At 52.8% G+C, this 15,178-nt stretch overlaps 1 protein-coding gene across 1 annotated transcript in view; it reads left to right on the top strand.

Annotated features, from left to right (window-relative positions):
* The window catches only part of LOC132832876 (dynein axonemal heavy chain 6-like), a 670,564-nt gene that overhangs the window by 418,071 nt on the left and 237,315 nt on the right, over positions 1 to 15,178 (top strand). Inside the window, exons 58-60 of the mRNA XM_060851082.1 lie at positions 7,421 to 7,582; positions 13,619 to 13,801; positions 15,139 to 15,147. Coding sequence (XP_060707065.1) covers positions 7,421 to 7,582; positions 13,619 to 13,801; positions 15,139 to 15,147 — 354 coding nt within the window. The remainder of the gene's footprint in view (positions 1 to 7,420; positions 7,583 to 13,618; positions 13,802 to 15,138; positions 15,148 to 15,178) is intronic.

The raw sequence follows: 15,178 nt of genomic DNA, 5'->3' as shown, positions 1-15,178 counted from the left end.
GAGAGAGCGAGAGTGCACAGGCCGAGAGGGAGAGGGAGAAAGCGAGAGTGCACAGGCCGAGAGGGAGAGAGGGAGAGAGCGAGAGTGCACAGGCCGAGAGGGAGAGAGGGTGAGAGCGAGAGTGCACAGGCCGAGAGAGAGAGGGGGAGAGTGCACAGGCCGAGAGGGAGAGAGGGAGAGAGCGAGAGTGCACAGGCCGAGAGGGAGAGAGCGAGAGAGAGAGAGAGAGCGAGAGTGCACAGGCTGAGAGGGAGAGAGTGAGAGTGCACAGGCCGAGAGGGAGAGAGCGAGAGTGCACAGGCCGAGAGAGAGAGGGGGAGAGTGCACAGGCCGAGAGGGAGAGAGGGAGAGAGGGAGAGTGCACAGGCCGAGAGAGAGAGAGCGAGAGTGCACAGGCCGAGAGAGAGAGAGAGCGAGAGTGCACAGGCCGGAAGGGAGAGAGTGAGAGTGCACAGGCCGAGAGAGAGAGAGGGAGAGAGCGAGAGTGCACAGGCCGGAAGGGAGAGAGTGAGAGTGCACAGGCCGAGAGGGAGAGAGAGAGAGTGCACAGGCCGAGAGAGAGAGAGGGAGAGAGCGAGAGTGCACAGGCCGGAAGGGAGAGAGTGAGAGTGCACAGGCCGAGAGAGAGAGGGGGAGAGTGCACAGGCCGAGAGGGAGAGAGCGAGAGTGCACAGGCCGAGAGGGAGAGAGGGAGAGAGCGAGAGTGCACAGGCCGAGAGGGAGAGAGAGAGAGAGTGAGAGTGCACAGGCCGAGAGGGAGAGAGGGAGAGAGTGAGAGTGCACAGGCCGAGAGAGAGAGGGGGAGAGTGCACAGGCCGAGAGGGAGAGAGGGAGAGAGTGAGAGTGCACAGGCCGAGAGAGAGAGAGAGAGAGTGCACAGGCCGAGAGGGAGAGAGGGAGAGAGTGAGAGTGCACAGGCCGAGAGAGAGAGGGGGAGAGTGCACAGGCCGAGATGGAGAGAGCGAGAGAGTGAGAGTGCACAGGCCGAGAGGGAGAGAGAAAAGCCCAGTTCAAGATGAGAGAAAGATCAGGGCTCCTCATACATTGACTTGAACAAACAGACAGCGCCTCAAATTTCTATCCAAACAATGCCACCTCTGAAAACTCCACACAGTGCTGGCTTTACATGGAGTACTCCCTCAGCACTGACCCTCTGACAGTGCAGCACTCCCTCAGCACTGACCCTCTGACAGTGCAGCACTCCCTCAGTACTGACCCTCTGACAGTGCAGCACTCCCTCAGCACTAACCCTCTGACAGTGCAGCACTCCCTCAGCACTGACCCTCTGACAGTGCGGCACTCCCTCAGCACTGACTCTCTGACAGTGCGGCACTCCCTCAGTACTGACCCTCTGACAGTGCAGCACTCCCTCAGCACTGACCCTCTGACAGTGCAGCACTCCCTCAGCACTGACTCTCTGACAGTGCAGCACTCCCTCAGTACTGACCCTCTGACAGTGCAGCATTCCCTCAGTACTGACCCTCTGACAGTGCAGCATTCCCTCAGTACTGACTCTCTGACAGTGCAGCACTCCCTCAGTACTGACCCTCTGACAGTGCGGCACTCCCTCAGTACTGACCCTCTGACAGTGCGGCACTCCCTCAGTACTGACCCTCTGACAGTGCAGCATTCCCTCAGTACTGACCCTCTGACAGTGCAGCATTCCCTCAGTACTGACCCTCTGACAGTGCGGCATTCCCTCAGTACTGACTCTCTGACAGTGCAGCACTCCCTCAGTACTGACTCTCTGACAGTGCAGCACCCCCTCAGTACTGACCCTCTGACAGTGCAGCACTCCCTCAGTACTGACTCTCTGACAGTGCAGCACTCCCTCAGTACTGACCCTCTGACAGTGCAGCATTCCCTCAGTACTGACTCTCTGACAGTGCAGCACTCCCTCAGCACTGACCCTCTGACAGTGCGGCACTCCCTCAGTACTGACCCTCTGACAGTGCGGCACTCCCTCAGTACTGACCCTCTGACAGTGCGGCACTCCCTCAGTACTGACTCTCTGACAGTGCGCCACTCCCTCAGCACTGACCCTCTGACAGTGCGGCACTCCCTCAGCACTGACCCTCTGACAGTGCGGCACTCCCTCAGCACTGACCCTCTGACAGTGCAGCACTCCCTCAGCACTGACCCTCTGACAGTGCGGCACTCCCTCAGCACCGACCCTCTTGATGATGAATCATGAGTCCGTACCATGGTGTGTGGTTGTTGGATTGTTAGTGACAGGAGGTTGGCTGGCTTTCTCCCTCCCAGCGGCTGTCCCCAGCAGCAGACCCTTGCCTTGCAGCTTGCAGTCTGCAGCCCTGCCACGTCCCTGGGGTGCTCCAGGTTCAGACTACAGCTGGGCTGGGCAGTTTCCAAACAGCCCCTGGGGCAGAGACAGTGGTGGTTGCTCATCTCTACCCATCCACCTGGACAGCTCGCCCTCATAACACCCCCCACACCCTCGTAACCACCTCGCTGAGGGAGGAGGTAGAGAGTTCGCGTCTGAGGGAAAGTGAGTGTGTGAGAGTCTGAGGGGGAGGAGGGAGAGAGTGAGTGTCTGAGGGGGAGAAGGGCGAGTGTGAGTGTCTGAGGGGGAGGTGAGAGTGAGAGTGTGAGGGGGAGGAGGGAGAGAGTGAGAATGTGAGGGGAGGAGTTGGAGAATGAGAGTGAGTGAGGAGTGAGTGTGAGGAGTGAGAGTGGAGTGAATGAGTGAGGAGTGAGTGAGGAGTGAGTGAGTTATGGAGTGAGTGGTGAGTGAGGAGTAAGTGAGTGAGGAGTGAATGAGTGAGGAGTGAGTGAGGAGTGAGTGAGTGAGGAGTGAGTGGTGAGCGAGTGAGTGAGGAGTGAGTGAGTAATGGAGTGAGTAATGGAGTGAGTGAGGAGTGAGTGAGTGAGTGGTGAGTGAGGAGTAAGTGAACGAGGAGTGAGTGAGGAGTAAGTGAGTGAGAGTGAGTAAGGAGTGAGTAAGGAGTGAGTGAGTGAGGAATGAGTGAGTGAGTGTGGAGTGAGTGAGCGGGGAGTGAGTGAGCGAGGCGTGAGTGAGGAGTGATTGGGGAGTGAGTGTGGCGTGAGTTAGTGAGGAGTGAGTGAGCGAGGAGTAAGTGAGGAGTGAGTGAGTGTGGAGTAAGTGAGTGGGGAGTGAGTGAGCGGGGAGTGAGTGAGGAGTGAATGAGTGCGGAGTGAGTAGGGAGTGAGTGAGTGTGGAGTGAGTGAGTGGGGAGTGAGTGAGCGAGGAGTGAGTGAGGAGTGAGTGAGTGGGGAGTAAGTGAGTGAGAAGTGAGTGAGGAGTGAGTGAGTGTGGAGTGAGTGGGGAATGAGTGATTGAGGAGTAAATGAGCGAGGAGTGAGTGAGTGAGGAATGAGTGAGTGAGTGTGGAGTGAGTGAGCGAGGCGTGAGTGAGTGAGTGAGGAGTGAGTGGGGAGTGAGTGAGTGTGGCGTGAGTGAGGAGTGAGTGAGTGAGTGGTGAGTGAGGAGTAAGTGAGTGAGAGTGAGTAAGGAGTGAGTAAGGATGAGTGAGGAATGAGTGAGTGAGTGTGGAGTGAGTGGGGAGTGAGTGAGCGAGGCGTGAGTGAGTGAGTGGTGAGTGAGGAGTAAGTGAGCGAGGAGTGAGTGGGGAGTGAGTGAGTGGTGAGTGAGGAGTAAGTGAGTGAGAGTGAGTAAGGAGTGAGTAAGGATGAGTGAGGAATGAGTGAGTGAGTGTGGAGTGAGTGAGTGAGGAGTGAGTGAGGAGTGAGTGAGTGAGTGGTGAGTGAGGAGTAAGTGAGTGAGAGTGAGTAAGGAGTGAGTAAGGATGAGTGAGGAATGAGTGAGTGAGTGTGGAGTGAGTGGGGAGTGAGTGAGCGAGGCGTGAGTGAGTGAGTGGTGAGTGAGGAGTAAGTGAGCGAGGAGTGAGTGGGGAGTGAGTGAGTGGTGAGTGAGGAGTAAGTGAGTGAGAGTGAGTAAGGAGTGAGTAAGGATGAGTGAGGAATGAGTGAGTGAGTGTGGAGTGAGTGAGTGAGGAGTGAGTGAGGAGTGAGTGAGTGAGTGGTGAGTGAGGAGTAAGTGAGTGAGAGTGAGTAAGGAGTGAGTAAGGATGAGTGAGGAATGAGTGAGTGAGTGTGGAGTGAGTGAGTGGGGAGTGAGTGAGCGAGGCGTGAGTGAGGAGTGAGTGAGTGGTGAGTGAGGAGTAAGTGAGCGAGGAGTGAGTGGGGAGCGAGTGAGTGAGGAGTAAGTGAGTGAGTGTGGAGTAAGTGAGTGGAGAGTGAGTGAGGAGTGAGTGCGGAGTGAGTAGGGAGTGAGTGAGTGTGGAGTGAGTGAGTGAGGAGTGAGTGAGCAAGGAGTGAGTGAGGAGTGAGTGAGTGGGGAGTGAGTGAGTGAGGAGTAAGTGAGCGAGGAGTGAATGAGGAGTGAGTGAGTGTGGAGCGAGTGAGTGGGGAGTGAGTGAGCGAGGAGTGAGTGAGTGCGGAGTGAGTGGGGAGTGAGTGTGGAGTAAGTGAGCGAGGAGTGAGTGAGGAGTGAGTGAGTGTGGAGTGAGTGGGGAATGAGTGAGCGAGGAGTAAGTGAGCGAGGAGTGAGTGAGTGTGGAGTGAGTGAGTGTGGAGTGAGTGAGTGGGGAGTGAGTGAGTGAGGCGTGAATGAGGAGTGAGTGAGTGAGGAGTGAGTGGGGAGTGAGTGAGTGTGGCGTGAGTTAGTGGGGAGTGAGTGAGCGAGGAGTGAGTGAGGAGTGAGTGAGGAGTGAGTGAGTGAGGAGTGAGTGAGTGAGGAGTGAGTGAGGATTGAGTGAGTGAGGATTGAGTGAGTGAGGAGTGAGTGGGGAGTGAGTGAGTGGGGAGTGAGTTAGTGGGGAGTGAGTGAGCGAGGAGTGAGTGAGGAGTGAGTGAGGAGTGAGTGAGTGAGGAGTGAGTGAGGAGTGAGTGAGGATTGAGTGAGTGAGGATTGAGTGAGTGAGGAGTGAGTGAGTAAGGAGTGAGTGAGTGAGGAATGAGTGAGTGAGTGTGGAGTGAGTGAGCGGGGAGTGAGTAAGCGAGGCGTGAGTGAGGAGTGAGTGAGGAGTGAGTGGGGAGTGAGTGTGGCGTGAGTTAGTGAGGAGTGAGTGAGCGAGGAGTAAGTGAGGAGTGAGTGAGTGTGGAGTAAGTGAGTGGGGAGTGAGTGAGCGGGGAGTGAGTGAGGAGTGAATGAGTGCGGAGTGAGTAGGGAGTGAGTGAGTGTGGAGTGAGTGAGTGGGGAGTGAGTGAGCGAGGAGTGAGTGAGGAGTGAGTGAGTGGGGAGTGAGTGAGTGAGAAGTGAGTGAGGAGTGAGTGAGTGTGGAGTGAGTGGGGAATGAGTGATTGAGGAGTAAATGAGTGAGGAGTGAGTGAGTGAGGAATGAGTGAGTGAGTGTGGAGTGAGTGAGCGAGGCGTGAGTGAGTGAGTGAGGAGTGAGTGGGGAGTGAGTGAGTGTGGCGTGAGTGAGGAGTGAGTGAGTGAGTGGTGAGTGAGGAGTAAGTGAGTGAGAGTGAGTAAGGAGTGAGTAAGGATGAGTGAGGAATGAGTGAGTGAGTGTGGAGTGAGTGGGGAGTGAGTGAGCGAGGCGTGAGTGAGGAGTGAGTGGTGAGTGAGGAGTAAGTGAGCGAGGAGTGAGTGGGGAGTGAGTGAGTGGTGAGTGAGGAGTAAGTGAGTGAGAGTGAGTAAGGAGTGAGTAAGGATGAGTGAGGAATGAGTGAGTGAGTGTGGAGTGAGTGAGTGAGGAGTGAGTGAGGAGTGAGTGAGTGAGTGGTGAGTGAGGAGTAAGTGAGTGAGAGTGAGTAAGGAGTGAGTAAGGATGAGTGAGGAATGAGTGAGTGAGTGTGGAGTGAGTGAGTGGGGAGTGAGTGAGCGAGGCGTGAGTGAGGAGTGAGTGAGTGGTGAGTGAGGAGTAAGTGAGCGAGGAGTGAGTGGGGAGCGAGTGAGTGAGGAGTAAGTGAGTGAGTGTGGAGTAAGTGAGTGGAGAGTGAGTGAGGAGTGAGTGCGGAGTGAGTAGGGAGTGAGTGAGTGTGGAGTGAGTGAGTGGGGAGTGAGTGAGCAAGGAGTGAGTGAGGAGTGAGTGAGTGGGGAGTGAGTGAGTGAGGAGTAAGTGAGCGAGGAGTGAGTGAGTGGGGAGTGAGTGAGCGAGGAGTGAGTGAGTGCGGAGTGAGTGGGGAGTGAGTGTGGAGTAAGTGAGCGAGGAGTGAGTGAGGAGTGAGTGAGTGTGGAGTGAGTGGGGAATGAGTGAGCGAGGAGTAAGTGAGCGAGGAGTGAGTGAGCGAGGAGTGAGTGAGTGTGGAGTGAGTGAGTGGGGAGTGAGTGAGCGAGGCGTGAATGAGGAGTGAGTGAGTGAGGAGTGAGTGGGGAGTGAGTGAGTGTGGCGTGAGTTAGTGGGGAGTGAGTGAGCGAGGAGTGAGTGAGGAGTGAGTGAGGAGTGAGTGAGTGAGGAGTGAGTGAGGATTGAGTGAGTGAGGATTGAGTGAGTGAGGAGTGAGTGAGTGAGGAGTGAGTTGAGTGAGTGAGCTGTGGAAGGATCCCAATGTGCTGAAGACCCCATGGTGAATCCTGGGCAGTAGCCCCTTCTGGTGTGAGATGTGACCCTGAGTCCTGTCTCCCTGAGCGAGGTCACTGCTGAGGCATCCCGAGGTCTCCGGGAGACCAGGAGATGGGGCCATCTTGATTGAGGGTCCTGATGTCTCCCTCACTGTTTGAATTGTCTAAGTCTCTTTGACATGGTGTTGGTAACAGGGAAGGGACTGACCATGATTAGTCCATTCCACCCCACCCCCACCCCCGGAGAACAGGTACTGAGATCCCCCCCCTCCTGGTAGCTCTCTGAATGGGATTACACTCCTCGCCTTTCTGCCTGAGAACTGGGAATGTTTCCACTGAGCCAGAGAGCAATTCATCCCCTCCCCATCGCACTGAGCATGGAGCCAGTCATAGAGTCATAGAGGTGTACAGCACGGAAACAGACCCTTCGGTCCAACCTGTCCATGCCAACCAGATATCCCAACCCTATCTAGTCCCACCTGCCAGCACCCGGCCCATATCCCTCCAAACCCTTCCTGTTCATATATCCATCCAAATGCCTCTTAAATGTTGTAACTGTACCAGCCTCCACTTCCTCTGGCAGCTCATTCCATACACGTACCACTCTGTGTGAAAAAGTTGCCCCTTAGGTCTCTTTTATGTCTTTCCCCTCTCACCTTAAACCTGCTACAGATATATTCGAGTCTCCTTTCAATCTTTAACTTTTCGTCTTCCGAGCTGATAGAGAGGTTATATTCTGCAGTCGGTGGGAGGATCCGACTGTGGGAAGTGTTCAGATGGGCCTTTCATGTATCCCTGATCGATGGACAAGGGTATAGTGTGAAGAAGGGTCACTCTCTCAGACCCATTACAGGAAACATGTCCAAGGGGAACCCAGTTAATTTGACTAATTCCTTTCTCTGTCTTGTGTAGGAGACATTTCTGGAAGATTTGAACTGCCTTGTACATTCAGGCCAAGTCCCAGGCCTGTTTGACAACGAAGAGTTGGACAACATCATTGTGGAACTGAAGAGCCAGAAGAGTGAGGGCAATCTGCCTGACAACAGGGCCGCACTGTACCAGTTCTTCCTGCAGGTGGGGCCCTCACACCTCAGGCCTCAATAGACAATAGGTGCAGGAGTAGGCCTTTCTGCCCTTCGAGCCTGCACCGCCATTCAATATGATCATGGCTGATCATCCTTAATCAGTATCCTGTTCCTGCCTTATCTCCATTACCCTTGATTCCACTATCTTTGAAAGCTCTATCCAACTCTTTCTTAAATGAATCCAGAGACTGGGCCTCCACTGCCCTCTGGGGCAGAGCATTCCACACAGCCACCACTCTCTGGGCGAAGACGGTTCTCCTCATCTCTGTCCTAAATGGTCTACCCCGTATTTTTAAGCTGTGTCCTCTGGTTCGGCACTCACCCATCAGCGGAAACATGTTTCCTGCCTCCAGAGTGTCCAATCCTTTCATAATCTTATATGTCTCAATCAGATCCCCTCAGTCTTCTAAACTCAAGGGTATACAAGCCCAGTCGCTTCAGTCTTTCAGTGTAATGTAATCCCACCATTCCAGGAATTGACCTCATGAACCTACGCTGCACTCCCTCAATAGCCAGAATGTCTTTCCTCAAATTTGGAGACCAGAACTGCACACAGTACTCCAGGTGTGGTCTCACCAGGGCCCTGTACAGCTGCAGAAGAACCTCTTTGCTTCTATACTCAATTCCTCTTGTTATGAAGGCCAGCATGCTATTAGCCTTCTTCACTACCTGCTGTACCTGCATGTTTACCTTCATTGACTGGTGTACAAAAACACCCAGATCTCTCTGTACTGCCCCTTTACCTAAATTGATTCCATTTAGGTAGTAATCTGCCTTCCTGTTCTTGCCACCAAAGTGGATAACCATACATTTATCCACATTAAACTGCATCTGCCAAGCATCTGCCCACTCACCTAACCTGACCAGGTCACCCGGTAATCTCCTAACGTCCTCCTTACATTTCACCCTGCCACCCAGCTTTGTATCATCAGCAAATTTGCTAATGTTATTGCTGATACCATCTTCTATACCATTAACATATATTGTAAAAAGCTGCGGTCCCAGCACTGATCCCTGTGGTACCCCACTGGTCACTGCCTGACATTCCGAAATGGAGCCGTTTATCACTACTCTTTGTTTCCTATCAGCCAACCAACTTTCAATCCAAGTCAGTACTTTGCCCCCAATACCATGCGCCCTAATTTTGCTCAAGCACTACTCTGCAGCGAAGACCCTGCTGCCAGACCGTGTTCCATCCACCTCCACAGCTCTGGTATCTGCACTCTACAGCTGGCATTGATAGTGAAGACATGGAAGTGACAAACACATGAGAGCATTTTACAGGATTGACATAGAACAAACTGTGCACCATTGGATGGACTGTTCCCAGAGAGCATAAAAATCAACAAATCCATTAGAAACCAATGGAGAAGACAGAGTAATTAATGTGAACAGAATAGAGACAGATAAACCCCATGGAGCAGAACAAATGGTATTTATAAAGGGTCTGTAAGATAGCCAAATACCCAGGTCCTGCACACTGTCTTATTACATCAAAGAAATGGATTTTCATGTTGTCTTAAAGGAGGCAAGAGGAGACAAGATTAGATTAGATTTAAGGAGATTAAATCTCCTCTAGTCTTTCTCCTCTAATCTCCTTAAATCTGCTCTAATCTCCTTAGGGCTGTATGGTGGCTCAGTGGTTAGCACTGCCGCCTCCTGGCACCAGGGTCCCAGGTTCGATTCTCCCAGTGTCTGCGTGGGTTCGCTCCGTGTTCCTCCCACAGTCCACAGATGTGCAGCCAGGTGAACTGGCCTTTGCTAAATTGCCCATAGTGTTGGGGGCATTAGTCAGGGGTGAATGGGTGGGTTACTCTTCGGAGGGTCTTAGTGTGGACTAGTTGGGCCGAAGGACCAGTTTCCACACTGTAGGGAATCTAATCTAAATGAAATTAGAGGATACTTAAGGTGCAAATTCCAGAGCGTAGAGCAGCTTAAAGGCACAGGCACCGATGGTTGAGTAAGTTCAATCAATGGTTTTGAAGAGATTGGAGGGTTACAGATCTATCTGAGAGGGGGAGGACTGAAGGAGATTACCGAGATTAGGAAGGATGGGGACATGGATGTGAATTTGAAAAAGGAGGCACTATTGGACCAGGCGCTGGTGTAGAGCAGTGTTTGACTGGGGTGGAGGTGGGGGTGAACATGGCTTGGGAAAGGCCTCATGTTTCTCGAGGAGATAGGCAGGATCTGATGGGAAAACAGGACGTTGTGGAATGAGAATGCTAATGTGTACCATGACAATGGGAATGGAGTTGGGTGACTGGGTTTGGAGGTGACAGTGACAGGCACAGTGCTGGCTGGGATATTAAAGGGCCTCATGACATGGCTTCAGTTTAACAGCTTGTCTAAAACACCACAGCATTGACAGCAAACACCAAACCTAGGCCTGTGGTTAACTTGTTGGTTGGTTTTATATGTACATGTACTTTACTGTGAAAAACACTAACATACAGGGAAAAGCTTCCACCATCACCATGATTCCAGTCACATTCTGAATCGTTTAAAGTCAGAAGTCACATGGCACCAGGTGATAATCCAACAGGTTTATTTGAAATGACAAGATGAGAGAATGAAGAAGATGAGAGGATATGTAAGGAGGAAATACTAGAGCGTAGAGCTGCTTGAAGCTATTGAAGAAGCAGCGCTCTGAAAGCTCGTGATTTCAGATCACTGCCTTGGACTATCACCTGGTGTCATGTGACTTCTGGACTACGCCTCCTCCCACCCTGGCTCCTGTAAAAATGCCATCCCGTTTTCCCAATTCCTCTGCCTCTGCCATATCTGCTCCCAGGAGGACCAGTTCCACCACGGAACACACCAGATGGCGGCCTCCTTCTAAGACCGCAATTTCCCCTCCCACATGGTCAATGATGCCCTCCAGTATCTCATCCACATCCCACAGCTCCTTGGACCCCACCCCTCCAACCACAACAAGGACAGAATCCCCCCCGGTGCTCACCTTCCACCCTACCAGCCTTCACATAAACCGCATCATCCACCAACATTTCCGCCACCCCCAAAAAGACCCCACCACCAGGGATATATTTCCCTCCCCACCCCTTTCCGCCTTCCGCAAAGACCGTTCCCTCTGTGACTACCTGGTCAGGTCCATGCCCCCCAACAATCCACTCTCCCCTCCTGGCACCTTCCCCTGTCACTGCAGGAACTATAAAATCTGCACCCATACCTCCTCCCTCACCTCCATCCAAGGCCCTAAAGGAGCCTTCCACATCCATCAAAGTTTTATCTGCACATCCACCAATATCAGTTATTGCTCCCGATGCAGTCTCCTCTACATTGGGGAGACTGGACACCTTATCGCAGGGTGTTTTAGGGAACATCTCCGGGACACCCGCACCAATCAACCACACCACCCCGTGGCCCAACATTTCAACTCCCCTTCCCACTCTGCTGAGGACATGGAGGTCCTGGGCCTCCTCCATCGCTGCTCTCTCATCATCCTACGCCTGGAGGAAGAACGCCTCATCTTCCGCCTCAGAACACTTCCACCCCAGGGCATCAATGTGGACTTCACCAGTTTCCTCATTTCCCCTTCCCCCACCTCACCCCAGTTCCAACCTTCCAGCTCAGCACTGTCCCCATGACCTGTCCTACCTGTCAATCTCCTTTCCCACCTATCCACTCCACCCTCCTCTCCAATCTATCACCTTTATCACCCACCTCCATCCACCTATCGCAATCTCAGCTACCAACCCCTAGCCCAAGCCCCTCCCATTTATCTCTCAGTCCCCCCACTCACAAGCCTCATTCCTGATGAAGGACCCCAGCCCAAAACATCGATTCTCCTGCTCCTTGGATGCTGCCTGACCTGCTGTGCTTTCCCAGCATCACACTCTCAACTCTGACTTCTGACTTTGTCCACCCCAGTCCAATACCAGCACCTCCCCATGGTGAAGACTTTAGCTTACGAGTAATAAAAAAGGAGATAGATGTTTAGATAGTCCTTAGCCTTGCTGCCACATAGAGTCAGACCCGACCAAGGGCATAGTCAGTTCCTCAGGCGCCATCTTTTTCAGCTGGGCGTACCCGCCAACCCCACCCCTGCTTACAGAATGGCCAAAACTGGGTCACAATTCTCATACCTCACCGTCACCCTACAGTCACCACCTCACTGTCATCCCCCAGTCACCACCTCACCATCATCCCCCAGTCACCACCTCACTGTCATCCCCCAGTCACCACCTCACTGTCATCAAGCAGTCACCACCTCACTGTCATCCCCCAGTCACCACCTCACTGTCATCCCCCAGTCACCACCTCACTGTCGCCCTCCAGTCACCACCTCACCATCATCCCCCAGTCACCACCTCACTGTCGCCCTCCAGTCACCACCTCACCATCATCCCCCAGTCACCACCTCACTGTCATTCTCCAGTCACCACCTCACTGTCATCCCCCAGTCACCACCTCACTGTCATTCTCCAGTCATCACCTCACTGTCACCCTCCAGTCACCACCTCACTGTCATCCCCCAGTCACCACCTCACTGTCGCCCTCCAGTCACCACCTCACCATCATCCCCCAGTCACCACCTCACTGTCATTCTCCAGTCATCACCTCACTGTCATCCCCCAGTCAACGCTCACCATCATCCTTCAGTCACCACCTCACCATCACCCTCCAGACACCACCTCACTGTCATCCCCCAGTCACCACCTCACTGTCATTCTCCAGTCATCACCTCACTGTCACCCTCCAGACACCACCTCACTGTCATCCCCCAGTCACCGCTCACCATCATCACCCAGTCCCACCTCACTGTCATCCCCCAGTCACCGCTCACCATCATCACCCAGTCACCACCTCACTGTCATCTCTCCATTTAAACAATGCTCTGTTAGAGTCATGGAGAGGTACAGCCTAGAAACAGACCCCTCGGTCCAACCCGTCCGTGCTGACCAGATACCCCAACTCAATCTAGTCCCACCTGCCAGCACCCGGTCCATATCCATCCAAACCCTTCCTATTCATATACCCATCCAGATGCCTTTTAAGTGCTGTAATTGTACCAGCCTCCACCACATCCTCTGGCAGCTCATTCCATACATGTACCACCCTCTGTGTGAAAAAGTTGCCCCTTAGGTCTCTTTTATATCATTCCCCTCTCACCCTAACCCTATGTCCTGTAATTCTGGACTCCCCGACCCCAGGGTAACGACCTTGTCTATTTCCCCTATCCCATGTGGAATCCCTTTGTTCTCCATAATGATCCCCGTGTGATCCTCCATTTACCATGGTCACATTTTGTCCCAGTGCTACTGCCTTTTGTTTCTAAAACCCCTGCCAGGGAAGCTCAGGGAGTTCCGAGTGTGAGTAACAGCGCTGGGCTGCTGGTGAGAGAAAGGAGCTCACATTGTCAGCATCATCCCAGCTGCTGTTCCCTGCCTCAGGGTGACTGTCAAACTGGACCCTTGTGTTCTCCACTTGGGGAGAGAAAAAGCTCCCTCAGTTTTGGAAGTGGAAGAACAGGAAAGCAGATGGCCAGGAACAGAGAACAATACAGCCCAGGAACAGGCCCTTCAGCCCTCCACGTGTGCACTCACACATTCTGTCCTTCCATCCAGAAACTGCCTTCCTCCAGGATCCGTATCCCTCTGTTCCCTTCCCATTCATGTATTTGTCCAGGTACTTCCTGAATGCTGCTGTTGTGTCTGGTTCCACCACCCCCCTCTGGCAGTGCATTCCAGGTACTCACCACCCTGTGTGAAAACCTTGCCTCTCACATCTCTAACTTCCCTCTCGCACCTTGAACCTGTGACCCTGAGTAACTGACCCTCCATCCTGGGAAAAATCCTCATACGCTCCACTCTCCATGCCATTCAAAATCTCATAAACTCCTACCAGGTTGCCCCGCAACCTCCTGCATTCCACGGAAAACAAACGCAGTCTATCCAACATTTCTTCATCGTTAAAGTCCCCCCATCCCAGGCCACATTGTGGAAATCCTTCTCTGTCCCGTCTCCAAAGCACTGAGCACTGATGTTCTTCATTCCCCTTCCAGCGTGTTCAGGAGAGGCTCCACATCGCCCTGGCGGTCAGCCCTGCCGGCTCCAAGTTCCGCCTGCGCTGCCGGATGAACCCCTCGCTGGTGAACTGTTGCACCATGGACTGGTACGACAAATGGCCGAAAGAGGCGCTGCTCAGAGTGGCCAGCACCTACTTCACACAAGTGGACTTTGATGAGGTACGTGGTATTCTGGGCCCTGCTGGTATTGACCTACACTTCAAATACTTCCTTTATTACAACAGGTACTCCTCGAGGTATAGGGTCTCTTGTCAATTCCTCATCAAAGACTTTCTCCGAACCAGCATCTTGCACTCTGGGTAAAACTACATCAAGCCGTCTATCTATAAAAGCCAACCTGAGAAAGTAAGCACACACTCGGCCAAGAGTCTAGCCTTGTCCAGCCTTTCGTTATAGAATGACAAGGTACAATTGGGAACTGCTTTCTCTCGAGACGAAGAAGGTGGTTTCTATCTGGGGGCTCAGTGCTTTTTCATAAACTCTCCAATTCCTTGAAATTGGCCTGTTATAGTTTCAGGAACAATCATTGAAGAAAACAGCTTGCTCGTGACTGCCCTTGTCCCATGATGAAGCCTTTGTTTGGGATTCTGGGTTGTGTGGTAAATGCCCATTGGGACAGCTCTCTGAAATACTGCCATTACCTCCTTCCTTCTCCAGACATTGGATCTCCCAATTCAATTCAGTTCAACTTTTCAGTCAAATCAGGAGAATTTTTTCATTTTAGTACACGTTATAGCTTTCAATGACTAACTTGACTCAAACAATTAACCATCCCATCTAACCTTCCCATTGCCATTCCCATCCTGCGTTTTGTTATCCCTATCCCATTCCTCTGCAGACAGCTACCTATGTGGCTGCCCTTCCATTTAATTGGACCATGACTTTTCTGATTACCCCCACATTCCCATCTTCCCTTGAAAACAATTCTCCCTTTTGCTTTTCAACCATCTGTCTCCAACTCTATGTTAAAAATGTCCCAATATCCCACTGGCTTTTGAGGAAAAGCTTCCATTGAGCTGTGACCCGCTGTCTGGGGAGATTCTCCTTGTCTCTGTTTGAAATGTTATAGCTGGGAGGTCCCAGTCTAACCTTGTCCTCCATGAGGAACTATCATTTCCGCGTGTCCCCTGTCTACCGCACTCCGAATCCTGTCGGTTTCATCCACCCACTTCCTGCTGTTCTCCACACCAGCAGCTCCAAGCTGTGCCTGCTCAACCTCTCCTCCAGTCAAGTAATCCCTCCGATATATCCATGATCTTCCTGCTGTCCACACCCTCACCAGTCCCTGTGGAACTCCGAGTGTGGGCCCCAATCCCAGGAAGTGTTTGGCAGTCACTCGGTATACCTTCCTGGTGTCCTCTTGGCTGGTGTAGACCACCTTCAGGGTTCAGCCTGACGTCCTCAGACTCGCCTGGCTCTTCCTGACCTTTGGGTATCTCCCTCTGACTGCAGCCCAGCCAATCGTCCTGGTGAGAGGGAGGCACCCAGGAACTGAGAACGGAGAGGTCTCTGACCCATCCTGTCATTGCTGAAAAC

Source organism: Hemiscyllium ocellatum, chromosome 3 (assembly GCF_020745735.1).
Source record: "Hemiscyllium ocellatum isolate sHemOce1 chromosome 3, sHemOce1.pat.X.cur, whole genome shotgun sequence".
NCBI lineage: Eukaryota > Metazoa > Chordata > Chondrichthyes > Orectolobiformes > Hemiscylliidae > Hemiscyllium > Hemiscyllium ocellatum.
Note: the sequence above shows the minus strand (reverse complement) of the source record. Positions and strands in the feature narration are given on the sequence as shown.